The 27,587-nt window shown below is 41.8% G+C and overlaps 1 protein-coding gene across 1 annotated transcript in view; it reads left to right on the top strand.

The window, feature by feature from the left end:
* VPS26A (VPS26, retromer complex component A) overlaps nucleotides 1-27,587 on the top strand; it is a 769,921-nt gene that overhangs the window by 124,948 nt on the left and 617,386 nt on the right. Inside the window, exon 2 of the mRNA XM_044056281.1 lies at nucleotides 3,235-3,384. Within this exon, the coding sequence (XP_043912216.1) occupies nucleotides 3,235-3,384 (150 nt within the window). The remainder of the gene's footprint in view (nucleotides 1-3,234; nucleotides 3,385-27,587) is intronic.

Raw genomic sequence — 27,587 nt, 5'->3', positions numbered from 1 at the left:
TCGAGCTCGAAGCCCTGATGGCTTCTACCCCCTTTTTGATCTTCCACAATGACAGGGTTTCCCTTCATAACAACCCCACCTTCATGCTTAAAGTCGTTAATGAGTTGTCCTTAAACCAGGCTATTTACTTATCAACCTTTTTTCCTTCTCCCCTGACAATAGTGGGAAGATTTTACACACACTTAGATGTGCATAGACAACTCAGAATTTACCTTCAGAAAACAAGACCTGTAAGGTAAATCTGATCAGCTGTTTCTCTTTCCACCCCAGGGCTCTGGGACTGCCTCTGTCCAAACAGACCATTTCTAACTGGAGTTCCAAAACCATTACCTTCTGCTATGCCTACCATGGGAACCCCCCCCCTCCCTGCTTGGTCAAAACTCTCTACTAGAGCAGTGTTCTCCTCCTTTCTCAAAGGACTAGATACCAACTCTGTCCTAGAAGCAGCCACCTGGACCTTTCTCCACACCTTTACCAAACATTACAAGCTGGATTTCATCTCCAGATCTATGGCTGTGCCAGGGTCATCCTTCATGGCTTCTTGGAAGACTCTTCAGCTAACTCCATCGTCCTCTCTGCATGAGCTTTGGTATGCTCACTCACAGAGAATATTGTAACAGATGAATAGAAGGGCATAGAATAGTTGTGTACGAACTTACCATAAGGATAGATGTCCTTCTCTTCTTTGTTGCAGTATTCTGTCCCACCCTCCTTCCCCACTTCCAGTGGTTCTTGGATGTATTGGCTCTCTATTCCTTCCACTCTCTCTATGCCTGAGGCTTCAGTTTTGAGGGTGGTGTGCATGTACATCATTTTTTGGCTTGCGCCCGATAGCTGCCTACGCGAGATGTACCACGTACATTACAGTAGTAAAAGACTTGGGTATACTGGCCGTTGGGTCGTCTGGGCAGGCATCTCCCTCGTGTAAAGAGTACTGCAACAGAGAAGAGAAGGATATCTGTCATTATGGGAAGTTCTTGCAGAACTATTCTTTTTTCTAGTTTGACAAATTTTTCTATGCCTTCTGACTTCTTAGCGAAACCTGTCCAGAGCATCATCTTTGTATTAGCAAAGTCAGTTTCTTCCTCACCTTCTAAGTACAAGTCCGCCCCAAGTTTTCCCCACTTCCCTTGTTTCCAGGTGAAATTAGTTGTTCTGTTGATGCCAGCAGGCCTTAAATCTTCATGGTCTTTTTTCGTCAGCTTTTTGTTTGAACATTTGCATGATGTCTTATCCCTTAATAAACTTGCCATTGTGAACTTTACAGGATTTTGCTTGTGTGGCATATCAGACTAGGATTCCTCATCAGTGTTTTAAATCATGGATTGTCTCTTCCAATGCAGTCCTAACATCTTTATTGCAAAGCTTGGCAATCCAGTTTTTACCTTCTGGAATCTCTGCTGGACCCTCACCCTCCCAGCTATTCCCTCTCTCTACTTGCAGAATCACTTCACTCTTGACTAAATTTAAAGCTTTATGTTTACAGCACTTTACTTGGTGTGGCAGTCGGATTTGCTTTGGTATCTGTTTAAACTTTTGAGGTACAGCATATTACAGTGACTGAAGGAGATGTTCAGGTGCTTGAAGCACCGTAAGATCTGTTCCTTCTGAAATACTTGTTTTATTGAAACCTTTTACAAACGTATTTTAATAAATTAAGAACCTTGTCCTTTGTTTGGGTTTGGTGAGACATAGACGATTAAAGACCATTGTCTGAACTCTTCAGACTGCAGACCTTCATGTTGTACCTGGACACAAGGACAGGGCATTGTTTGTGAGGACATGTAACAGAATGGTTCTGTCCAGTAGTTCATTCATCTGAAAAGGCTGGATGTGTATCTGGTAAACCAGACACAAGAGGGACCTCATAAACCAAAACTCATGTTTTAGTTTAAACTTGAGGTTAATTAAAATAGCTGTAATGGCCAACTATGAACTGATTGAGACATAGCATGAAGCACGGATAATTTCTAGGAACAGAGGACTAATGGATTGCAATTCTGCAGAGATCCCTGAAACTTTGAGTCTATAACCACTTCCTGAGTATGACTTTGTTGCTGAGTCGCAGGCTGCTTGAGTCTGTAGTATGGACAGATTGTAGGTGGTGGGGGCTTAGGGCAGCCCACTGAGATGTGGGTGTCACTGTATGTACATGGTGTGTTCATAGATTAGTACTAGACTAACTGATTAAGCTTAAAGCAGTCCACAAGGGCAGTTACCTCATGTGAGAATCAAACCCTGCACCTTGTGTCTGTAAGGTAAAAACCTGAATCATGCCAATGTCTGTTGTGCAAAAGTAGCCAGTGTGGGAGATTTTTTATTTTTGTTTGTCTTTCATGGTAGTGCAGTCATCTCCATAGACCTTGTCACACTCCGGCCAGGAGTGGTGTGTGGGTGTCTGGTTAAGTGACTTGGTAAGAGTCCCACAGTTAAGCCGTGGAGGCTGAGAGATTCAAACCTTGAACTTCTGGACCACAGGAAACGGCTCACTAACAGCTCCTTAATCCTCTAAACCAACAGCCAGAGTGTGCTTGTCAGTTGCTGCAGCTTGAATTAATTTGAAATTGACAAGAGTTTGTACTGAAAACTGCATCGCCGGCTATATGCCGAGTATTTTGTTTTTGCTTACCGTGATCAAAGGCCATTCCCCGCCTTGCTAGGGGGCTTGGTGTTATTGATGCTAGTAGTGAAGATTGGTCAGGCCTTTGCATTGAGTTGCAGCTCTGCATGACAGTAAATATTGCAGTGCTGTAGGGGTAGTTGGATGATTAAAACTAAACATTTGGTTGTATTGTAACCCCAGTTCTCACTCTGTAGAATTTCAAACCTGCAGGCTCCTTCTCAGATTACATACCTTATTGCAGCAGATTGTTTGGGGGGGGGGGGGCTGCCTCCTGAGCCACTTATTTTTTTTTTTTCACTGCCCTGTGTTTACATGTGGGGGTCCACTTCCCTCCTTGTAGTACCACCAGGAGCCTTCCAATTACTCATCAGTTGCCAAGTATTATCCGAGGTAGACTGACACCCCTTGTTTTCTGCGCAAGCAACTGTGGATTCCAGGTTACAGCTTAGTACATATGTCACACCCAGTAACAATATTTAATTGTATACACAAGCATAATGTTAAATTATTATAGTAATGTTTCAAGCTGGTGTAAGATGTATTAAATAAATATGTGAATTGATGTGGCAGCGCTCATAAAAATGTTAACTGCAGACTGTTTGTTTCTGCAGAGTTTCCTTGGAGGCTTGTTCACCCCCGTTTGTGAGGTGGATATTATCCTTAACGATGCTGAAACAAGAAAGACTGCAGAGATAAAGACAGAAGATGGCAAAGTGGAGAAGCATTACTTGTTCTATGATGGAGAGTCTGTAGCAGGAAAGGTAGTTGAGCAACGCTTAATATAGTTTTTTGTCTTTTTCAGTATGTTTGCATAATAGTTTTTATACAGATAATTCTAGTAATCCTTGGTGATGCTTGCAAAGTGGAGAAGCATTAGTTATTCTCTGGTGGAGACTACATATTTTTCCCTATGTCAGTATGTTTGCAAAATGTCTCTTACATTCCAGATCCTCCGTAGTGATGCGTGGCTTCAATTAAAAGAAAGAAGACTTGGCTTCGTAATGAGAGAATCCTTCAGTTTGCATACCAGACTCTCCTGCAGATGGTTTGTCACATCTGGGACATTTTGCTGTGAATGCTGAACTTTCTGCTTGACACAGCACTGACAAGTCATTTCCTGTAACACACTGACTGTGAGGAGGTCCTGCAGAACAGAAAACACACAAGTGTTATTTTTGTTTTCAAAAGTAGAATTCTGTGAAGTAGTTAATAGAAGTTGCTTGTGTGGCTCGCTGTAATGCACTGCTGGTGTTGAGAATTATTATGATTTTTTTTATTTTTTTTTATGATGTGCATATGTATTGACTGGTGTCATATAGTACCAGAATTTTCAGCTGTTGGAGATAGCTGCGTTTCACGTTTGCAGAATGTACTTAGCTGTAACCCTCTGTCCATAAACGTGTTAAAATCTCTTGTGAGGTGTGTTGGGCGCAGTCATCTTGTCATCTATGTGAGTAATGACTGGCAAACAAATGTTGGGTATTCGAATGTGCAAATACTGAAGTGCGACCTGGTAAAATGTTGGAAGTTGCTTAACAAAACATTTTTTTGTGTCAGCTGCTGCAGGAGGCTTTGTCCATCTGCACCCCTGACATGGGTGTATGTGCCCTCCACACCCCTGTTACTTTTATTGTACTAACTGCAAAATCACCTGGATTAAGGCATATCTTTTGAAATACAGCAATCTTGGAATTGATGTACAACACAAAAACATCACACTTCACTGTTGCGTACATAAGTGTCACTCAGCTGAGCATTACAGTTCTTCCTTGCTCCCCATCTGGTCACATGTATCCCCAAGAGGAGAGTGACACGACCAAAATTTTTGAGTGTTTCCAGAGAAAGGGTACTGGTGATAGAGAAGCCAGTGACTGTCAAGAGTTCTATACTTCGCTGCACGAGCATTGCTGAATGCGGATCATTGAGAAGTAGTTCTGAGTTTACAGTTTGTTTGTTTTTCTGCGTAGAGCACCATCTCCATGGACCTTTTGCAGACTCAGCCCAGGAGCGTTGTCTGATTAAGTGACTTGCTCAGAGTCCCACAGTATACAGTGAATGGAACCTTGGACCATTGGACCACAGGAAGCAGCTTGTTTAACAGCCCCTTAATTGTCTGCATTTTTTGTGAGACCGTTACTGTATAATCAGCCCTGAATGAGACTCATTCAGTGGTAGTTGTGAGTGCATTTGTACTGTGCAATCAGCTCTGATTGGAGTCCTACAAATTTTGACCATTGTGTGTGTGTAGAACTGATCAATGGGGGGAGGGTCTGGAGAGTTGCGAGATTTGATCTCTTCTGGCAGACTCGGAAGATGTAAGGGTGTGCTCTAGACACCAGTATATACCTTCAGTTCTTAAAAAGTAAGCAGTCTTAGACATGCTACCAATGCAGCTAATACCATACAAACCACAGAAGGTGGTAATTCTGTGCACATGGAGTGTTGAAAAGAGCATTCTTGGCAAATACCAAAAATGGAAGCGATAATGATTTTCGTGAACTTTACTTGAACTCTGGCTTGGGTATGGGATCCAGTTCTGTCATGGTATTAGAAGCCCTAACTGTTCAGAGAAGTCAACAAAAAGGATATGTAGCGTCCGTGAGTATATGCAAACAGTGCTGAAAATAACACAAGAAATTGCTGCTTTTGGTAGATGGCTTGTTGCAGCTTCAGTAGAAAACATGAGAAAAAAAAATCATAAAGCACACTGCAGTATGAACAGTCTGCTCTTTTTCGTTCTGTCAGTAACAAGAACCTACAACCTTTTACAAGCATTTGTAGCATTAGACACTACTAGAGAGCTCTCTGTGTCTGACTTTCCAGCTGTGGAGTAGATCGTCTTTCAACTCTCTCTCTCCCTGATGTCCAGCAGGTAGAGTCAATTGCCAGTGTCCTGTTAATCTGGGGTGAAAAATCTCCAGCTTGCCTTTCATGATTTTAGCAGCAGCAGCTGTAACAACCTTCTGGCTGCTTTACCCAGCCTGACTACATTTAAAACCCAGAGCTTATCCCCGCCAAGATTAACTGCATAAAGAACAGAAGAAATCGCCACAGGAAAAAACTCCGTCTTCAAATATAAAATACTTCTTTATTGGAAACAGGGAATAAGCGCTTTCACGTAGATTGACTACGCTTCATCAGATACAGTTTACAACAGAAAATGTAGCCTCTTTTTAAATAAGTTTTGGCGGGCAAATGCAACATTAACAAAAGCAATGAATCAATTAGTACAACAATTAAGAAATCAAGTTCTTAAAGTAACTGGAGTATCACAATGTTACATTAGGAGCCTAAAAAGGCACTCCAGAACTGTCACTAAACCAAAACCTTATAAATTATTGTACTTGTTTCATAAACAAACAATCAAGTCTGAACTTCTAATTTTACAAAACAAGAACAAAAACATGTCCATATAAAGTCGCATAGTTTTTAAAATTATTAGCAATCTTCTAATAACAAAATGGTTACTGTTAAATAAACAGATAAGCAAATAAACAAATGAAAATTGCGTTTCAGTTCCTTTACTCGAGCAACATTATTATCACTAGTTGTATCGCTGATCCAAACAGCATCTTCTGCACTATGATTTTTTATTCGGAGAATTCCTGTTCAAAAATGTTTAGACCCATCGCTGCATTGCAATGCGTCTTAATTACTGTGTTGTTACGTGAAGCATAAATTTTAAAGAAGTAAAATATAATATTAGCAATTAAAATAAAAAATGTATTTATTTAAAGTTAAAATAAATTTGAGAATAAAAACATAAAACCTTATCAGTATATATATAAAAACTTTCATTAACATATATTTGATTGAAAGCAGTGTGCTAATGCGAAACATTGCATGCAATTAAAGCAGCAGAATAGCGTGCAACGCTACTTATTATAAAAATGGTGTATATAAGACCAAAATTAAAACGAATAACTCTCTATGGAGAGGTTTTTACAAAAAACAATCTTAATGTCAGCATTCTATGTATATAATTGAAATGTATAAATGATATGCATTATGCAACTAGAATCATTATACACATGTGCTGAAATTTAATGAAAAGGGTTATGCGAATAAACCCATAGTGCGAGCAAATAAAGAAATTCTGATATGAAAAATCAGAGAAACGTAATAAGTTAACATGAAGAAGCAATCAAAGAAGTCACTGATCAGAATAACAGACCAAAGTTTCATACAATAGCAGCAAGTAATAGCAGAAGAAAATAAAGAATTTATACTATCATATCCCTGGGTGGGAAGAATATAATCAGTTAATATGTTAATAAATGAATATGCAATCGATATGATTTATTAAAAAATATAAATATAATTATTAGAATATATACATATATATAGCAAAAAATTAATATTATCATTTCTATAATATAAATAAGTATAGAATGGGATAAAGAAATTTTTTTATTAAATATAATTAAATATAAAAATATAATAATATAAATGTGTGTTGATTAAAAAATGCTTATTAAAATAAATGTAAATGTGAAGAAATATTAAATACAGTAACAATCCATTACAATAAATATAACATGAACATTAAATTTACTATGGGAATTAACAACAAAAAATATGTAAAAACGGATAAATGAATTATTGAACAATAAATGAGATTAACATAACTATCATGATGTACGGAACATGAAATGTAGCTGTATCTTTCAGTAATGTTTAATACATTTTATTAATAATTGCTGATTAGAAGGGTTAAATATATATTCTGAATCTGGTAGAATATTATTGACCAAAAACAGAAAAAGTATATAAAACTAGCTGCCTGCATAATAACTTCAATGCTTCCTATTGTTCAGAATGGGTTTTATGGAAACAAACTGGTTGATACCTGGACTAATGTGGGCTTTTAAGGTGAGTATCCACTTGAGTTCAGTACAAGCCAACTGATTAGTAATGTCACCTCCCCTTAAATTAGGGGTTACCAATTGGAGGACTTTAAAACTAAATCTGTGTGTTGTAAATTCTAGTAGATGTTTTGCTAGCGCATTCTGTTCATTGCCCTTTATAATATCGTAGAGATGGTTATAGACCCCATCTCTTAGCCTACGCTTAGTCAGGCCAACGTAGAATGCATCACAACTATCACACGTTGCAAGATATGTGAGGTTAGTGCTGTCACAACTACAGTAAGTAGAAGGTACAAACTTGAAAATACCTTCCGGGTGAATAAAGGACTGTTTTCTAGAAATATAAGGACACATATGGCAATGGCCACATGGATAAGTTCCATACTGAGCAGGTTCACACACTATTTGAAGGGGTTTTTTGTCTATACATAGTAGCTGCTTAAGATTACTACAATTCTTATAAGTAAATCTGGGATGTTCACCTACAACTTTCTTAGTGAACAGATCCATGATGAGCACATTCCAATTTTTATTTATTACTTTTTTAAGTGCCTCAATATCACTGGTATACTTTATAGTAAAAGATAACTTCTCAGTGAAACTGTTTTTAGTATATAATGTGTTCAGACCCCTTTGTCTAACCCCACAGCTGGGCTGGGTCATACCTAATGATGTAATACCAAACATACGTTGTTTACAGTCGTTAATAATTTTACTAGGATAGCCTCTGTCTCTAAAGTTACTAAATTGTCCAATTCAGTATTAAATACTAGATCATTACTACAGATCCTTGCTATTCTACTTAATTGACTGGTAACAATACCTGGAAACATGAATCTTGGATGCATGCTCTCAAATTTCAACAGTGTGTTTCTCCAAGTAGGTTTTCTATACAGAGAAACATCTATCATTCCAGTTGTATTCAATTGTAAGGTTAAGTCTAAGAAACTAACACATTCAGCTGAAGTTTCTATAGTAAATCTCAGGAAGGGACTGGTAGTTTCTATGTCTTTTACAAATTGGATGCAGTCATTTTCAGTGCCTTCCCAGACAAAAAGGACATCGTCCACAAATCGTTTATATAATTTAACATTTCTAAATTGTGTGTGTTTAAATAGATGGTTCCGTTCCCAAGAGTAGACAACTAAATTAGCATAACTATTCGCACAGGGAGTGCCCATGGCAACCCCCCATTGCTGCAAATAGTATTTATCCTTATATGAATAAATATTGTTGTTCAAAACTATGTCCAATAGATGATTAATCAATATTTGTCTGTTATTACTGTAGTTTGAACATGTCACTAAAACCTCTCTTATAGCTTGAAGTCCTAATTCATTCGGGATACACGTAAACAAATCCTTCACATCCATAGTTACCAACAAATAGTTGGAGACATTTTTATCACATTTAAAGTCTCTCAAAACTTGTATTAACTGATAGGAATCCTTAAGAATGTTCGGAATATCATTCACTATGGGTCTTAACAGATGTTCTACGAAGGATGAGATAGTGGAGGTGCTCCATCCTTCACCAGAGACTATAGGTCTCATGGGCACAGGCATAACATTTTTGTGTATCTTAGGTAACCCCTTAATGACAGGGATAGTGGGAAACTCAATAAAGAAATATTCATATGTTTCACAACTTATTTGGCCACACATTAGGAGATCATAAAGATCTTCTTGTATTTTTTTAATAGTATATTTAACAAAGTTATTGGAAACAAGTTTGTATGTATTGGCATCAGAAAGTAAAGAGGTCATGTTCTTATCATAATCAGTTGTGTTTAATACAACTACAGCTCCACCTTTATCCGCTGGTTTGATAGTGATACTATCATTCTGTTTAAACATAATCAGTGACTTTTGCTCATCTTGTGTTATATTAAAATAAGTACATCTTTTACGTTTCATGGTAAACATTTCATAAAAATCATTCTCGCACAATTTCATAAAACATTCTACATTGTGTGGTATTGCAGGTACGAAACTACTTTTACATTTAAAAAAATTCTTTAGAGTGTCGGTCCGTAGGGCTGTCTTATCCTTAAAAAATAATTTAAGTGATACATTTCGGCAAAATAGCCTTAGATCAATCAAAACTTCATTTAAAAAACTGGTCTGGGAAGGAATGAAGTTAAGCCCTTTGTTAAGAAGAGATATATCAGGTGCATTAAGTGTTAAATCAGATAAGTTACATACTAGATTATTCAGTTCCTTTGTTTCATTCGTGTTCCATAGCCTTCTTCCGAACCCTTCCTCTTGCGTGGTCCTCTGCTGGTAGAGCGACCTCTCCAACCTGTTTGTTTTTTCACAGGGAAGGGTAAAAAACGTGCAGAAGCAGAGCCCGTGTCTTTTGGTATAGCTCCTGCAGTGGCATAAGTTCTAGCCGCTTGTTGGTTCGGGGGTGGGGTGTCGTTCGGTAAGCTGTCATCATTGGTAATAAGTAACGACGGAATATTAACAGCTGCTTCATTGTGGGCTGTTTTGTTGAAATTAAAACTAGACGAACTAGCAGAAGGTTCTGTAAATGAATCAGTAACTGCTGGGACTCCTTGTGCAGTTGTTTCCTTTGTTTCGTTTGCTGTAGCCTCTCACTAAATGCATGCACTTGAGACCATATGCTGTCAAGTCTCTTGGTAAAATAGTCAGACTTAAAATGTTCAATCAAATGACACTGTTGTTTATCTATCTTATTCCGTAATTCAGACTCCAAAGGAGCAAAGTATTCTAATAAGAGTTTGATATAGTTGAAGCCAAGTTCGATGTTCAAATCCTGCCACTTTCTTAGCAGTATGGGATGACTGTCCCCATATGTGGGCATGCAAAAAATGCGCATGCCTCTCGGAACAACTTTAAAGTGGAGGCAGGCTTCTAAATGCAAACGTTGCCAGGAATACCTCTGTAACTTGTAGAGGTCATCCTGAAAATCTTTACTAAGTCTATTAAAGTCTGAAATTCTCTCACCGTTGTTAGGAACTGGTGTAGTAACCAAATTATTGGTTAACTCCAGGGTCAATAAAGGGTTGTCATTACGGTGCAATAGTGAATCCCATGCCGGTTTGGTAGTAGCCCTCGACTCCGGACGAAAATCCAGTTCTATTTCTACTTGATCCATGTGTACTGTCAGAGGTAGCAAAAAAACAGCAAGAGAAAAAATAAATGCGAACTATCTCTGACGGTTAAGGATGCCTTCTGAATACCAAAGGAATAAACTGCATAAAGAACAGAAGAAATCGCCACAGGAAAAAACTCCGTCTTCAAATATAAAATACTTCTTTATTGGAAACAGGGAATAAGCGCTTTCACGTAGATTGACTACGCTTCATCAGATAGTTTACAACAGAAAATGTAGCCTCTTTTTAAATAAGTTTTGGCGGGCAAATGCAACATTAACAAAAGCAATGAATCAATTAGTACAACAATTAAGAAATCAAGTTCTTAAAGTAACTGGAGTATCACAATGTTACATTAGGAGCCTAAAAAGGCACTCCAGAACTGTCACTAAACCAAAACCTTATAAATTCTTGTACTTGTTTCATAAACAAACAATCAAGTCTGAACTTCTAATTTTACAAAACAAGAACAAAAACATGTCCATATAAAGTCGCATAGTTTTTAAAATTATTAGCAATCTTCTAATAACAAAATGGTTACTGTTAAATAAACAGATAAGCAAATAAACAAATGAAAATTGCGTTTCAGTTCCTTTACTCGAGCAACATTATTATCACTAGTTGTATCGCTGATCCAAACAGCATCTTCTGCACTATGATTTTTTATTCGGAGAATTCCTGTTCAAAAATGTTTAGACCCATCGCTGCATTGCAATGCGTCTTAATTACTGTGTTGTTACGTGAAGCATAAATTTTAAAGAAGTAAAATATAATATTAGCAATTAAAATAAAAAATGTATTTATTTAAAGTTAAAATAAATTTGAGAATAAAAACATAAAACCTTATCAGTATATATATAAAAACTTTCATTAACATATATTTGATTGAAAGCAGTGTGCTATAGCGATACATCGCATGCAATTAAAGCAGCAGAATAGCGTGTAACGCTACTTATTATAAAAATGGTATACATAAGGCCAAAATTAAAACGAATAAATCTCTATGGAGAAGTTTTTACAAAGAACAATCTTAATGTCAGCATTTTAAGTATATAATTGAAATGTATAAATGATGTGCACTATACAACTAGAATCAATATACACATGTGCTGAAATTTAATGAAAAGGGTTATGTGAATAAACCCATAGTGCGAGCAAATAAAGAAATTCTGATATGAAAAATCAGAGAAACGTAATAAGTTACCATGAAGAAGCAATCAAAGAAGTCACTGAACAGAATAAAAGACCAAAAAATTATACAATAGCAGCAAGTAATAGCGGAAGAGAATAAAGAATTTATACTATCATATCCCTGGGTGGGAAGAATATAATCAGTTAATATGTTAATAAATGAATATGCAATCGATATGATTTATTAAAAAATATAAATATAATTATTAGAATATATACATATATATAACAAAAAATTAATATTATCATTTCTATAATATAAATAAGTATAGAATGGGATAAAGAAATTTTTTTATTAAATATAATTAAATATAAAAATATAATAATATAAATGTGTTGATTAAAAATGCTTATTAAAATAAATGTAAATGTGAAGAAATATTAAATACAGTAACAATCCATTACAATAAATATAACATGAACATTAAATTTACTATGGGAATTAACAACAAAAAATATGTAAAAACGGATAAATGAATTATTGAACAATAAATGAGATTAACATAACTATCATGATGTACGGAACATGAAATGTAGCTGTATCTTTCAGTAATGTTTAATACATTTTATTAATAATTGCTGATTAGAAGGGTTAAATATATATTCTGAATCTGGTAGAATATTATTGACCAAAAACAGAAAAAGTATATAAAACTAGCTGCCTGCATAATAACTTCAATGCTTCCTATTGTTCAGAATGGGTTTTATGGAAACAAACTGGTTGATACCTGGACTAATGTGGGCTTTTAAGGTGAGTATCCACTTGAGTTCAGTACAAGCCAACTGATTAGTAATGTCACCTCCCCTTAAATTAGGGGTTACCAATTGGAGGACTTTAAAACTAAATCTGTGTGTTGTAAATTCTAGTAGATGTTTTGCTAGCGCATTCTGTTCATTGCCCTTTCTAATATCGTAGAGATGGTTATAGACCCTATCTCTTAGCCTACGCTTAGTCAGGCCAACGTAGAATGCATCACAACTATCACACGTTGCAAGATATGTGAGGTTAGTGCTGTCACAACTACAGTAAGTAGAAGGTACAAACTTGAAAATACCTTCCGCCAAGATTACTAACAGTTGGAGCCCCATTTTCAGACTCCTTTACTCACCCTTGTAGAGACTGTTGTGTCCCTCCCAATCTTCACACCCTGTCTACAGTCTGTTTGCCTTCCAGTCGTCTACCAGGACTTTTCTGTACATGCGTGACCTGTTACAAGAGTTCTTTTCCCCCCTTCACTGACCAGCAAGCTTGGCAGTCTGTCTCTTGCACCCGAGAAGGAGTGAGGCATGTCTGATTCTGTTATCAAGTGTTTCACAGCATCACAGCTAATGAGGCGCATAATAGTTAGGTTTAAGTTGTATCTCTGTAGCATTGCCTTTGGTAGCTGGGTCATACTACTCTACCAATTATGTACCTCAGTAATACCACATGCCGGACCACTACTTTATCTTCTAGATAGCATCCCCCAGCAAGTTCCTTGTGCAACAGATGGGCTTGGGGCAAGCAACTGCAGTATCATTGCCAGAATTCTAGCCATTTTCTGTGGAAGACAAATGCACATGTGCTGTGCTGGTCATATTATTACAACTCATTATCAGTCCATTTGGTCAGAAATGGGGAACTCTGCTAAAAACTCACATGGGAAGGGAGTCCCTGCCTAAAACAAATGTAAATAATTGTTCATGTTGTGTTGTGGCAGTGCCCAAATGGGATTCAGCATAGTGCTGTTTGTTAATGTCTGTTGTGTCCATGTGAGTCGTGTTTTATCACCCATGTTAGAATTATGACAGTCTGTAGAGATCGTACGTTTGATACCAGCACAGCCATAATTCTTTAAGAATGTGTGAGGCACGACAGACGCTTCCCACACATTTCTTGGCCATTTTAATTAGGGGATCATATTAATGTAACATTTTTTGATATTTGACATAAGTATTGGATTTTGGAACTGCGATTTTTATTGTAGTTAACCAGGTAAGAGGCACGTACTGTCTTTTTACAGATTATCTTAACCTTTTTTGTAGCCCTTGAGTTGAGAATGCAGTGTTTAGAGATCGTAGTGGGGTGCCCTGTCCATTTGTCTGCATGTCCTGTACAGTACTGCAGCTGTAGTTGGATTCAACAGCATGCTTTATTTTGTTAAATATTTGTATCTTAAGTTTTGCTTATTTCATTTGTTGGCAAAAAAGATTGGACTAACCCACGTTTGATGGAAACTGGATAGGTGGTTATGATTTATGTAAGGAAACTGGTGTGTCAGAACAGTTTGTACACTGACCTGTACGAGAGATGTTATTTGGTTTGCTGCATCTGTAGGAACTTAAGTTGACATGACATTGAACCAATTGAAAAGTGTGCTTATGAGCATCTCCTATGCTTTGTCATCTTACTTTAAAAAAATCCATGCAGACAACTGTTTTCTTCACCGACTTTGAGAAAAACTGCATATTGCTGTGGGTAGCCCACAACAAAAAAATGATAATTTGATGAAGTTTGACCACTTGGAGGGAAAATCTACTTAGGGGAGATTCCATCAGAAGGGAAAGCCTGATATTTTTTTATTCACTTTTTGTATGTATTCTCCCTTGTCTGCCATCAGCTGTGTCTTGATGCCATTTTTCAATATCCACAGCACTGCAAACAGAAAATGTGTCTCCAGTCACAGAATCTACACCTTGATTGGTAGAGAGACTTTTTCCTTCTCAGCTTTTTCTTTTTCTGTCCTTGTACTTTGTGATATCACTGTGGACACATATATATGTACATGTGTACATAGATGTATATGTACTGTAACTTGCACACCTTTCAACACAAGACAGTCTTGCTTTAACGTTTTCCATTTACTTTGTATTCAGAACTAGACCTCCCCCACAGCTGTAACCAGGGGCCCATAGTCAAACAGCACATACTTCATTGGTGTATTAATAGTTATTTAAATAAATGTTAATTTATTTATTGGGTCATATTGTTTTTCCCCCCTGCCCAGGTACTGCACCCATATTGTGTCCTTGGTAAGAAGCAGAACCTGAAGCTACTACTGTCTGCAACCACACATTGTATCCTCTCATTAACCCTTACCCACAGCTCCAAACCCACTGTACCCATCCCACTAACCCTTACCCACTGTTCCAGACCCACTGTAACCCCTCCCATTAACCTTCACCCACTGCCCCACAACCACTGTAACCCCTCCCATTAACCCTCATCCACTGCCCACAACCACTGTAACCCCTCCCATTAACCCTTATCCACTACTCCAGAGCCACTGTACCCCTCCCATTAACCCTTACACACTGCTCCAGACCCACTGTACCCCTCTGATTAACACTTCCCTGGTGTTCCACATGCACTGTTCCCCTCCCATTAACCTTTACCCTGTGTACTTCAGCCACTGTTCCCCTCCCATTAACCCTTACCCACTGCCCCCCCTCCCATTAACCCTTACCCTCTGTACCACAATCACTGTTCCCCTCCCATTAACCCTTACCCACTGACCCACAACCAGTGTAACCCCTCGCATTAACCTTTCCCACTGCCCCAAATGCATTGTAACCCCTTCCGTTATCCCTTGCCTGCTGACCCACAGCTACTGTTCCCCTCCCATTAACCCTTGCTTGCTGCTCCACAGCCACTGTTCCCATCCCATTAACCCTTACCCGCTGCCCCACAGCCACTGTTCCCCAACCATTAACCCTTATCCGCTGCCCCACAGCCACTGTACCCCTCCCATTAACCTTTACCTGCTGTCCCACGTTCACTGCTGTACCCCTTCCGTTGTGTATAAAGTTACTTTGCAGTACTTCAGTTGTCCATTTACTAGGTGTAACGTAAAACTTTTGTAGATAGTCTGAAGCCTATGCGTTTGTAGTAACAGGAAACATCTATAATCTGGTTAAAAAAATGTCTTGTATATTATTTACCAGGATCTAGTCCTTCCTAATCTATCCTGCCATTTAACTAATATGCTTGAACCCCACCCTAGTCTGTCTGGGGAAGTAAGCCCACACAGAGCTCCCATGCAGCATTTTTTGTCTTGAACCTGAGAATTTTTTGTGTTTCTCCCAGATTAATATTTAGTGATGAAAACCACACCCACACCTGGCTTCAGAAGTTGGTCCCAGCATCTCTGACCACACCCACACCTGGCTTCAGAAGTTGGTCCCAGCATCTCTGTTCCAGTGAGGTTCATTGATTCCTTAAATATACTTTTGTGTGGACCAAAATCTGGATGTATGGTGTCCCCCTTTCACCCGTTTGCCAAGGGTTGCCTCTGTCAGTAACATGTAATTTCAAAAAAAAAAAATAGCTCTGGCGATCATAGGGACATTAGAGCCCTTCCACCATTGCTCTGTAGAGGTGAGTGGGAAGGCAGCTACTTCAGTCAGAAGAGGTTAAGTGCCTTGGAATTTTGTTCACAGCTCATAGTCTTATATCAGGACATTAATAAAAAGATGATGTTAAGTTGTCAATCTCGCCTTCATTCTTGCTGGATGGGTTCGGAGCCGATCCTCGGCTCCGACTCGGCACTTTCTTAGCTTGAGAACTCCTTTTACCAGCTCGAGGCAACCCTATATCCCATGATGCAAGGCGGGACTACCTCAGATCTCGTTTGCCGCTTAGCGAAAGAGGTCTCCTTTTTGCCAGCTGAGGTAAGTTGAATTTCAAAAAGCTTAGTCAGGGTTTTATATCTCCTTTATTCCCTTATAGTGTGTAGTATTTCTACAGCCCACCCTATTTCCCCATATAGTTAAAAACTTTTTGTTTTTATAAAAAGCTAAAGTTTAAAAAATGTTTCAGTTAGGCCTAGGCCCCCTTTCTTAATCCCTTCCTGTGTGTTTGTGTTTGTTGGGATTATTTGTGTGATTGTTTGGGGGGTGTGTGTGAGTTTTATTTCTTTGGACTATGTCTAAGGAAGGCAAGGTCTCAGGCTTCAAGAAGTGTGACTCGTGCTGTCAGAAAATGACTCGTGCTGTCAGAAAATGTCTCTGACAGACGGTCACACCTTGTGTGTACTGCCTGGGGCCTTTGCACCTGCAGGACTCCTGTGCTTTGTGTCACTCTTTTAGCCAGAGAGTCCTGCAGGAAAGGAGGAATAAATTGATCCTCCGTGGCTTACTAAAGCCAGAAGGTTCTCCCACTAAAATTGGGTCTTCTAAACCTTCTAAGCCTCCGAAGGTTCAGGCTACAGCTTCCAAGCCTTCTCCGGTGGCTCCGACTCCTTCGGAGTCGAGATCGGCTCCGGCTGGAGCCGATCTTTCTTCTAGTATAGTAGTGTCGGTCCCGATCGGTTCCGACACCCAATCTACTGTTGCCTTGTTGGCTCCGGCTGGAGCCGACATATTATCTAGCATCGGAGCGAAGCCTTGGCTCCATCTGGGACTCAGGGACGCCGGCTCCGATGACTTCGCCCAAGAAGAGATCTCTGTCCCCTTCGTTGGAGAGTATCCATTCGCCCGGGGTCTCCTCTTTGTCGGAGCGGAGTCATCGGAGCCGATCTTCGAGATCTTCCAGGCTGTCTGACCACGATTTAGAGAGGGTGGTAAGCAGGCTGTTGAAGTCGCAGGCACTAGCCCAAATGCTCCATAGCCCGTCTCAGCAGACTTCGCTATTGCTTTACCCTTGAACTTCCTCCTCCGACTCCCTCCAGAGTTCGGTGCCGGAGTTTCTCGGGACAGCGACCGTGTCGGCGCCGGAACCGATACATCCCACTTCGGCTCCGATCTCTTCCATGAGACCTTCCTTGGAGGGATCCGTCGTTGAGTTTCCTTGTCGGCTCCGAGGGGGCTAGTGGCATCGGACCCTTGTCCGACCCCGCTCTCCCTCTCGGGGCTTCGGCTTTGGTAAGCTCGGCACCGACATCAGCCTCGGAGCCTTCCCTCTCGGTGGAGCCGGGAATTCCTATTTCCTCGGAACGGGAATATTCCGGCCTCCCCGGGAGGGGAGCCTTTGAGGTGATGAGGAGTGTCCTGGCACCTGAGCCATGTCAACGGTCCATCCCTTTAGCTCCTCCCTCTTCATAGGTTCATAGGTTCATAGGTTGGTACTAGGCTATCAGCCCTAGGGCCTATACAAGCCTAGCCATAACAATTCCCTGGCTATTTCTTCCCACATTATTTACTTTCCTGGACCCCTGTCTAGCAGGGCGACTGACGTGATCCCTGGGGTGAATTTCCTTTCTCCCATCCAGTCGTCAAGGTTCCTTTTGAAGAGGTCCAAAGAGGCACTCTGCTTGACATGTATGGGCAATCTATTCCAGAGTCTGGGGAGTCTCTGGGTCAGGAACCTATCCCTCCAGCATGTTTTGTTTATTGTGATGACAAGGTTTAGATCCCTGGAGCGTGTAGCTCTGAGGGATTGGGATTTCTTTAAGTGTAGCATGTCCAACAGCTCTGGGTTTGACATGGCCTTGTATGTTAAGCAGAGATCACCTCTGAGTAGACGATATGCGACAGAGTATAGCTGGAGTTTTTAAGGCGGTCAGCGAGGGCATCTGCTTTAGGCCTGTGATTCTTTTAGTGAGGTATTTCTGAGGCCTTTCCAGTTGTTGCAGATGTCTTGAGAGGTACATACCAAATGGGGCGTTGTATTCTATAATGGGTCTAATGAGGGATGAGTACAGTGGGACAATGACCTCCTTTTTTCTGGATGAAAAGCCCTTTGTGATGAGGTGGGCCACATAGAAGGATTTCCTGACTGTTGTGGCGATGTGGTTATCGAACGTGAGACCACTGTCCACCTGTGTCCCTAAGTCTCTTATCACACTTTCTGTGTTTAGTGTACTGCCACCTATATGGTAATTCATGGATACATGTTTTTCCCAAAGGGATAACAATACATTTCTTGGCATTGAGCTTGAGCCCATGGCTCTGGCACCAAGCATCTGTTTCTGTAAGGCCCTTTTGTAGAGTATCCACATCATTTGGGGATTCAATAATGGCTCCCAGTTTGCAGTCATCTGCAAACTTTGTTAGCCAGAGTCCCTTAGTGTTGACCTGTACTTCAGAGAAGTAGATGCCAAACAAGAGCGCCCCAGGACTGAACCCTGAGGTACTCCACTTGTCACTTGTCTGGAGCTGGATTTGGAGTCAGCTACTTTTATAGTGTGGGTTCTATCAGTAAGCCATTTAGCAACCCATTGGGTGACATAGGGATTAATGCCCAACTTAGTAAGTTTATCTATGATTCCAGAGTGGGGGATGGTGTCAAAGGCCTTGGCAAGGTCTAGATAGGCTGTGTGGACCACCTTACCCTTGTCCATGGCTCTGGAGACTGATTCAAAGAAGTTAATCAGGTTCAGGAGACAAGATGCGCCCTTCACAAACCCAAACTGGGTGGGGTCCAGTGTTTGAAGGTTGCCAATGTCTTTGTTTATAAGTTCCATGATAATGCGCTCCATGGCCTTGCAGATAAGGCTTGTCAGACTGATGGGACGGTAGTTTCCAGGATCCAAGGTGGATCCCCCTTGTGGATTGGGATAACTGTAGCTCACGCCACTCAGTGGGCACGAAACCTGAGGTGAGGCTATGATTAAACATGACACTTAGGTGAGGTGCCAGTTCATATTGTAGTTCATGTAGTACACAGCCCGGGATGTCATCTGGTCCCATGGATGCTGTATTCTTGGCTTTAGAGAGTGCGTTTTGTACCTGTGTGGCCGTTATTACTGGAATTTGGCAATCTTCCGGTATTGAGATGGGCCATTTAGGGGTGAGAGGGGGTGAAGTTGGCACTGAATCGATCTGCCAGGATATTGGCAATATCCTTTGGATCAGTATATTTAATGCCATTCTGTTTTAGCTCAGAGCAGATCTGAGCATTGCCATTTAGATTTTTGACATAGTTATAGAATGCTTTGTGGTTGTCTTTGGAATCTTTGGCAATTTTATTTTCGTAACTAGCTTTGGAGGATTTTATGAGGCATCTCAGTTTCTTACTGAGGCTAGTAAGGGAGTTTTTTGCATCCTGGGATTTTCCTCTTTTCTGCAAAAGTTTCTTCCTTTTGTTGTAAAGTTTGTTTATGGCAGGGGACCACCAGATTGGCTTCCTTTTTTGGATGAGAGCATTTTGGTTCTATTTGGGATGGCACGATTCATGCATGAGTGGATGTGCTCGTACAGTGCCTTAGTGTAGGATTCAGCAGTTTCAGTTCCCGTCTGCATGGGTGTCATGAAGTTTGTCACTTCTGACTTAAGTAGCATGAAGTTGGCTTTGGAGAAGTTTTTTATGGTGGTTTCTTTACTAGGGGGTGGGGGTGGGATGTGGATGTTAAGGGTGATTAGCTTATGGTCAGACCTGACTAACGAGGGGGTGACCATAGGTATGGAGCATTGATTTCCCATGTTGGTAATGACCAGGTCTAGGATATTGTAGCCCCTGGTAGGACTATGGATTAGTTGATCCAGGGCGTTGGAATTTATGAATTCCAAGAACCGTTGCGCAAAGGTGTTGGGACATGAGTAGTTTTCCCAGTTAATGGCAGGGTAGTTAAAATCACCCAGTATTAGGGTGTTTGGTTCTATCTTAATATTTTCCAGTATGTTTAGAAAGGTGTAGTGAGAATCTTGGGGTATGGTGGGGGATCTGTAGCAAGCTACAATTTGGATTGCAGTCTTACCTAGTGTTAGTTGCACTTGGAGAATTTCAGACATATTGTGTTGGCCAACTAGCCTGGTGGTGTGAATATCCTTGGTGAATATTGACACTCCTCCACCTTTAGTGTTTCGGTCCTGGTTTGGTGGCGAAAAGTGTGGTAAGAGTTGTAGCCTGGTATTGCAGGGTGCTCTCTGGAGCCTTGAACCAGGTCTCAGTTACTGCACAGATATCGATGTTCTCCATTTTTAGGAGTGCCTCGAGAGTGCATTTTGAGGTTTAGACTTCTAGCATTGAGTAGCATTACCTTCAGATTTTGCATGCTTGTACCTGTTACGGTGGTGGTTTTGTCCTTTGAAGTTTGCCTAAAAAGGCACTATAGGGGTGGCAAGAGCCTTAGCCAGTAACCTGAATCCCAGGGTGACAGGTGCAGACCATCTCTGGCAAAGCATCGTGGTCTGTCAATCATGTCATCCCAGGCAGACAGATACTGGATCCCCTTTGAATGACACCATAAGCTTAGCCAATTGTTGAAGTCAATCATTTTATCCTTATATTGTGGTATCATTCTGGGCGAAGGCAGGATGCTACTCAGGGCTAGGGTCATACCTGCCTGGGCCACATGATCCGAGAGCTCTTCCATGTCTCTTTTCATGTAGTCCAGGGAGGTGCGTCTCAAGTCATTCACTCCAACATGGACAATGACAGAGTCATATTTGTACTTGTTGTGGAGTGACTTGAGTGCATGCGTTATGTGGCGGATCCTGGCACCCGACAGGCAGCTGACTGTAATTTTCTCCTTATTCAACCTGGTGAGAGGGACATCAGTGTGCCGGACTATAGAGTCACCTATGACTAAAGTGTTAGGTACATTGTCTTGCCTTAGGGGCTGTTGCTGGGTGGCACACTGGTGTTGTGAACTATGTGACACATTGGTTGTGATTGGTGTTTGTTTGCGTTTCAGCTTCAGAGGTCTTTGTTGCTTAGGCAGGTTACAGTTAAGGGCCTCTGCATATGTGGATTTAGTGTTGCTATATGTGGGTGTTGGTGGTGTGGGTTTAGAAGGGCTATGTGTTGCTTGAGGTGTAGTGTGGGTGTTAACCTTCTCCTCTTGACTGTTTAGCACAATCTTGGGTGGAGAGAGCTTTGCTTCCATTTTGGCTATGTAAGTGCATCTCTCACAGGTTGTAGTGTTGGGTGGTAGGAGGAGAGGGTTGTCTGTGTACATGAGGCAATTGCTGCATTGCCCCAGTATGCCCAGATTCACCAGGTGGACAGGAGAAATCACCGGAAGCTGACCCTTGGACATGCCTGGTTTGGGGCTTTTTTTTCTTTGTAAAGTATAGGAGCTGTTTCCTTAGCAAGGTACTTTGCAATTATAGGCTGTTTAGTGCCTACTATTAATTTCTCCTTGTTAACAGTGCCTGTAGATGCCTCTTGCCAGCCTCTTGCTCCCAGGCCCAGGGTTCCATCGCCCCAGGTTTCCCCATTGGGAATATCTTCCTCTTCTGAGGTTTCTCCTGATCCTGCAGGGGAACCTCCTCGGAAGAGGACGTGTAAGAGGAAACACACAGACTCCCCTGAGTCTACTACATCTGATACCGACTTAGATGAGTCTGAGGGTTCCCCTCGGTCCCCCTCTGAGGATGTCTCTTTTTCAGACATCCTTGAGCTCCTCAAACAGAGGGGGAATTGGCCCTCCATTGACCCCTCCGAGGATGAGTCGGTATACCTGGAGGCTTTTGGATCCCGACCCTCCACCTCCTGGGTGTCTCCGCCTTTCGACCCACTTATGCAGGTAGTGGCTCGGAAGGCGTGGGCAGCTCCAGATTCTGTGGAACCGGTTCCCAGGAGACCATCCAAGTTTATCACGGCCCCTGCAGACAAGCAGTTTCTTTCCAAGGGCGTCTCTGTGGATGCTATGGTGGTGGCGGCGGCCACCAAGAAGGAACTTGCGGATCCTTCAGTACCTGTCCATCCTCCTAACAAAGATTCCAGGACCATGGACAGGTATGGAAAGCGGATATTTTCTTCAGCGACCTTTGCTATGCGTTCGCTGAACTACCTTTGTCACTTCACCAGGCTTCAAAGAGATATTCTCAAGGAACTAGGTGAAGCGGTCCAGGATCCTTCTGCTGCTGGGGCTCAAGAAAAGATTGCCTCACAGCTAGCAATCCTGAATTCCTTAACCAACTCCTCCATGCGGCTCATATCCTATGCAGCCGATGGAGCGAGCAGGGCCGCAGGCACAGGAGTGGCTCTTAGACGTCAAGCCTGGATGCGGCTTTGTAATTTTGCGGACCCCTTTAAGGCGTCCTTCATCAACACCCCCTTTGACGGTTCGGCTTTGTTCGGACCTCAGGTGAAGGAAACCTTGACCAGGTGTGAGCAGGACGGCAAAACTCTTTCTGCCGTTGGAGTCCATTTTTCCACCCCTTCTAGACCCTACCCCAAGGGTCAGAAGGGAGGAAAGATGTGGTTCTGCAAAACCCAAGGAGCAGCGCCGGACACACGTGGGCAGTTTACCCCCAGAGGCAGAGGGGGTAACGATAATAAACGCCGCCCTAGGGGCAGAGGGGGTCCTCCGAACCAGGGCAACAGGGAGTCTCTTCCTGAGAAGCCCTTTCAGCATCCCTGAGGTATTGCCCGACTGTCCACCCTTGGAGGCAGTCGGGGGAAGGATTTCACTGTACCCAGTAGCCTGGCACTCCCTTTCTCAAGATATGTGGGTACAGTCGATAATATCAGAGGGTTACAAAATCCCCTTCGAAAGGTATCCCGTACCTCATCAATCCCTTCCAGACATCTCACCCGGTCAAAGGGATTTGGCAGAACAGGAGGTTACAAAGCTCCTACAAAAAAGAGCCATCCAGACTGTTCCAGCAGACCAAGTAGGAACCGGCGTCTACTCCAGATTCTTTTTGGTCCCCAAAAGGACGGGAGATTGGAGACCTATACTAGACCTAAGCAATCTAAACAGATTTGTCAAAAAGGCAAGATTCCGGATGGTCACGCTTCAGTCCATTTTACCCTTTCTGGGCAAGGACAACTGGATGTGCTCGATAGACCTTCAGGACGCGTACTATCACATAAAGATACACAGACGCTCCAGGAGGTTTCTCCGCTTCGCTAGGGACCAGTCATTATCAGTTCAGAGCCCTGCCCTTTGGCCTCACTTCAGCCCCCAGAGTGTTTACCAAATGTATGGCAGTGGTCGCAGCTCACCTGAGACGTCAGGGATTCCAGGTGTTTCCTTATTTGGACGACTGGCTCCTCTCCGCCACCACCAGGCATCAGCTTCTTCAGACCAGAGACTACACTCTGCAGCTTTGCAAAAGTTTGGGAATTTCAGTGAATTTCGAAAAATCTTCTCTGCGGCCTTGCCAATCTATCACCTTTATAGGCGCAGAATTAAACACCGTCAAGTTGTCAGCCAGACTAACAAATCAGAGAATTCTGGACATCCAAAAATTCGTTCGAATATTATTGCAGAGCAGCAAAGTCAAAGCCAGATTGATTCTAAAAGTTCTAGGTCTTATGGCTGCGGCCATTGTTCTACCACTGGCTCGGTTCCACATGCGTCTACTACAGTGGATGTTATTCACTCAGTGGTCGTTCCACAGTCTTCCAGTGAAACACGAAATCTTAGTCACACAATCGTGCAGAGCTCATCTGAACTGGTGGATATCTTCCCCTCTCCTTCACCAGGGCCGACCATTTGTTCCCCCTCCTCCGCTTGCCACAGTCACTACGGATGCCTCTCTGATCGGATGGGGGGGGCATTATCAGGGCAGGATGGTCTACGGGATGTGGCAACCCATAGAATACCATCTGCACATAAATGTCCTGGAGATGAGAGCGGTGCTTTTAACGTTGCAAGCCCTCAACGACTTTCTTCCCGCGGGGACTATTGCAGTGCAAACGGACAACATGTCTGTGGTCTGGTACATCAACAAGCAGGGCGGGACCAGGTCCTATCCTTTGTGTCGAGAAGCTCTCAGACTTTGGCAATGGGCAATCTCCTCTCATCGGTTTCTGATAGCAACGCACATCCCCGGCAGGTCCAACCTCTTGGCGGACAGGCTGAGCAGAGCCATTCTCATGCCTCATGAGTGGTCTCTCAATCAAGTCTATTGTGGACCAGATTTTTCTGAAGTGGGGCACACCTTGTTGCGATCTTTTTGCTACTCCCCAAAACAACAAGTGCCCCGACTTCTTCACCCTTTTTCCCCTACCAGGCCAACCCCTGAGAGACTCTCTAATCCAGGATTGGCCCCGGGGACTTCTGTACGCTTTTCCTCCCTTTCCCTTGATTCCACAAGTCATTCAGAAAGCCACCGTTTTGAGGGCCAAGTTGATTCTCATTGCCCCTTACTGGCCTCGACAAGTTTGGTTCCCGACTCTGCATCGTCACCTCCTGGTGCGGCCTTGGCATCTGGACCCAGTTCCAGATCTTTTGATCCACCAGTCGGGTCAACAGCACCGGGCCATTCATTCTCTCAACCTCACTGCTTGGTTGCTCCACTTCCTTCCCTAGCCAGGCTTCCTATGATCTCTGATCCGGTCAGAGATATCTTAGTGGCTTCTTTGAAGTCGTCCACCAGAACCGTGTATGCTAGCAAGTGGCGACGTTTTTCCCTTTGGGCAATCTCCAGGCACATTGATCCTTTTACTGCTCCTGTGCATTCTGTTTTAGATTTCCTGGCTGAAGTTTTCCAGTCAGGATCTTCTTCTTCAACAGTCAAAGTTCAACTGGCGGCTATCTCCAAATATCATGTTGGCTTACAAGATCATAACATTATGTCACATAGGCTATGCAAAGCCTTTCTGAGAGGAGTTTTTCTTCTGAAGCCGCCAATAAAACATCCTCCGCCACAATGGGATCTGAATTTAATGTTAGCATCCTTGATTTTACCACCCTTCGGAACCGTCTGCCTCATGTTCCTTGAAGTTATTGACCTGGAAAACTATATTCTTACTGGCTGTCACTTCAGCAAGAAGGGTTTCTGAAATTCAAGCTCTCTGCATCCGTTCCCCTTACTTGGTTTTTCACAAGGACAGGGTATCCTTAAGAACGACCCCTTCCTTTCTTCCCAAAGTTGTTTCTCAAACTAATATTAATCAATCCATCGATCTACCAGTCTTTTTCCCAAATTATTCTGACAGAGCTGAACAAAAGCTACATTTTTTGGATGTCCATCGTCAGCTCAGGTACTATTTGCATAGAACTAAACAATTCAGGAAATCGGACCAATTATTTGTCTCCTATGCAGAAAACAGGAAAGGTCTCCCAGTTTCTAAAGTGACCTTATCCAGATGGTTGTCTTCCACCATTTCTTATGTTTATTCTCTTAGAGGCAAGCAACTACCTTCTAAACGGAAAGCACACTCAACCAGGAGTCCATCTACTTCTGCAGCCTTTCAGGATAGACTACCCATTGATACCATTTGTGCAGCAGCTACTTGGGCCACTCCTCATACCTTTGTCTCTCATTACAAATTAGATTTGGCCTCCAGAGACAGGGCCAGTTTTGGTTCCACAGTTCAAGAGTCTGTTCCATTGAGCCACCCGGGATACAGGTGCTAGGGACGCGGTCCCATCCAGCAAGAATGAAGGCGAGATTGACAACTTAACATTTAGAAGTTATGTACCTACCATAACGTTCCATGTTAGTTGTCTTCTCGCCTTCTTTCTTGCGTCCCTCCCTCCTTCCCCCTGGCCTGGACAGATCTTGAAGAAGTTTCCTCTTCTCAGGTTGTTCCCTCCTGAGTCTTCATTAGAAGAATCCTTTGTTAGGAATTTTTGTTTTCCTAGTTCTACTAGGTTACTCTTTAGCAGGGTAGGTTAGCTACCAAACGAGATCTGAGGTAGTCCCGCCTTGCATCATGGGATATAGGGTTGCCTCGAGCTGGTAAAAGGAGTTCTCAAGCTAAGAAAGTGCCGAGTTCGGCTCCAAACCCATCCAGCAAGAAAGAAGGCGAGAGAAGACAACTAACATGGAACGTTATGGTAGGTACATAACTTCTAATTTGCAGACACAGACGTACTGCTGACTTTTCTGAATCAAGAACTAAGTCCTAGGATGAAGCTCTCTCTTACTGGTCAGTCTGTGGTCACTAACTTTAGGTAGTGACGTTAAGGGAGAAATTGTTGATACAGGGGGGAGTACATGAGGTCTGATAGTGTTGATGGCCACAGTCTGCATGACAGAATGAGCGGCTTAATGCTCTAGGTTTGCAAATAATTATTTGAGGTGCTTTGGGCAGATAATTTATTTATTTTACATTTGTTGACTGGGATAGTCTGACTGGATACATGTCCATTTTCAACAGATGCCAGGGGGAAAAGCTCCAAGGAAACAATTAAGATTACAAGTTAAACAGTTAAGATTACAGATACAGAATATACTGTGGTTACATAATGAACAAGTTGTACAAGTTCCAAAGTTTTGAGATAATACCGGCGGTAGGTCCGGTTTAAGAAACACAACTAAGCTCTATTACAGGTTTTAACTCGTACTAGAGTAGAGTTAGCCAGGTTTGTTACATAGACATAAACAATACTTGACACTAAACTGGTTGAGTCTTACCTTAAATTGACTCAGGTTATTAAATAAAGTAATATCAGCCGGGAGTGAGTTCCAGAGAGAGTCTGCAAAGAGAGAGTCACTGGCTGAGTTATTGTTTTTGACAGATTGAACTAGCAGTCTGTTAGAAGATTGAAGGGGCCTGGGATTGTTATAGGGGGTGATGTTTTTAAGTGCAGGAATATTGTCTGGGTTGTAAAGGATTTTATAAGCCAAAATCAGTTGGTTATACTGGATCAAGCGGGGCAGTTCTGGCCACCTAATCTGTTTTAGATTGATGCAGTGGTGTGTCCTATGAGTTAGACTAGTGGCAAATCTGGTAATGCAGTTGTAGCAGATGGAAAGTTTATTAAGAACAGACTTATTTAGATTAGAGAGTAAAGGGGATGCATACAGGAGAGTTGAAAGTAGGTGAGAGCGAGCTATGGCAATTTTAGCAGGTGGGGTCAAGAAGGCTTTTATCCTGTAAAGCGATCCTAATTTTTTATTGATGATTTGATTAACATGCAGGTCTAATTTAAGATTGTTATCTATGCTAACACTTCTTAGTTTTTGTAGAGGTGTCTGGGGAGATTATTGTGCCTTTATTGGACTTTATGGTAAAGGTAAA

Source organism: Protopterus annectens, chromosome 14.part0 (assembly GCF_019279795.1).
Source record: "Protopterus annectens isolate FY-2018-M chromosome 14.part0, PAN1.0, whole genome shotgun sequence".
NCBI lineage: Eukaryota > Metazoa > Chordata > Ceratodontiformes > Protopteridae > Protopterus > Protopterus annectens.
The sequence above is the reverse complement of the archived record's forward strand: the minus strand, read 5'-3'. Positions and strand labels throughout refer to the sequence as shown.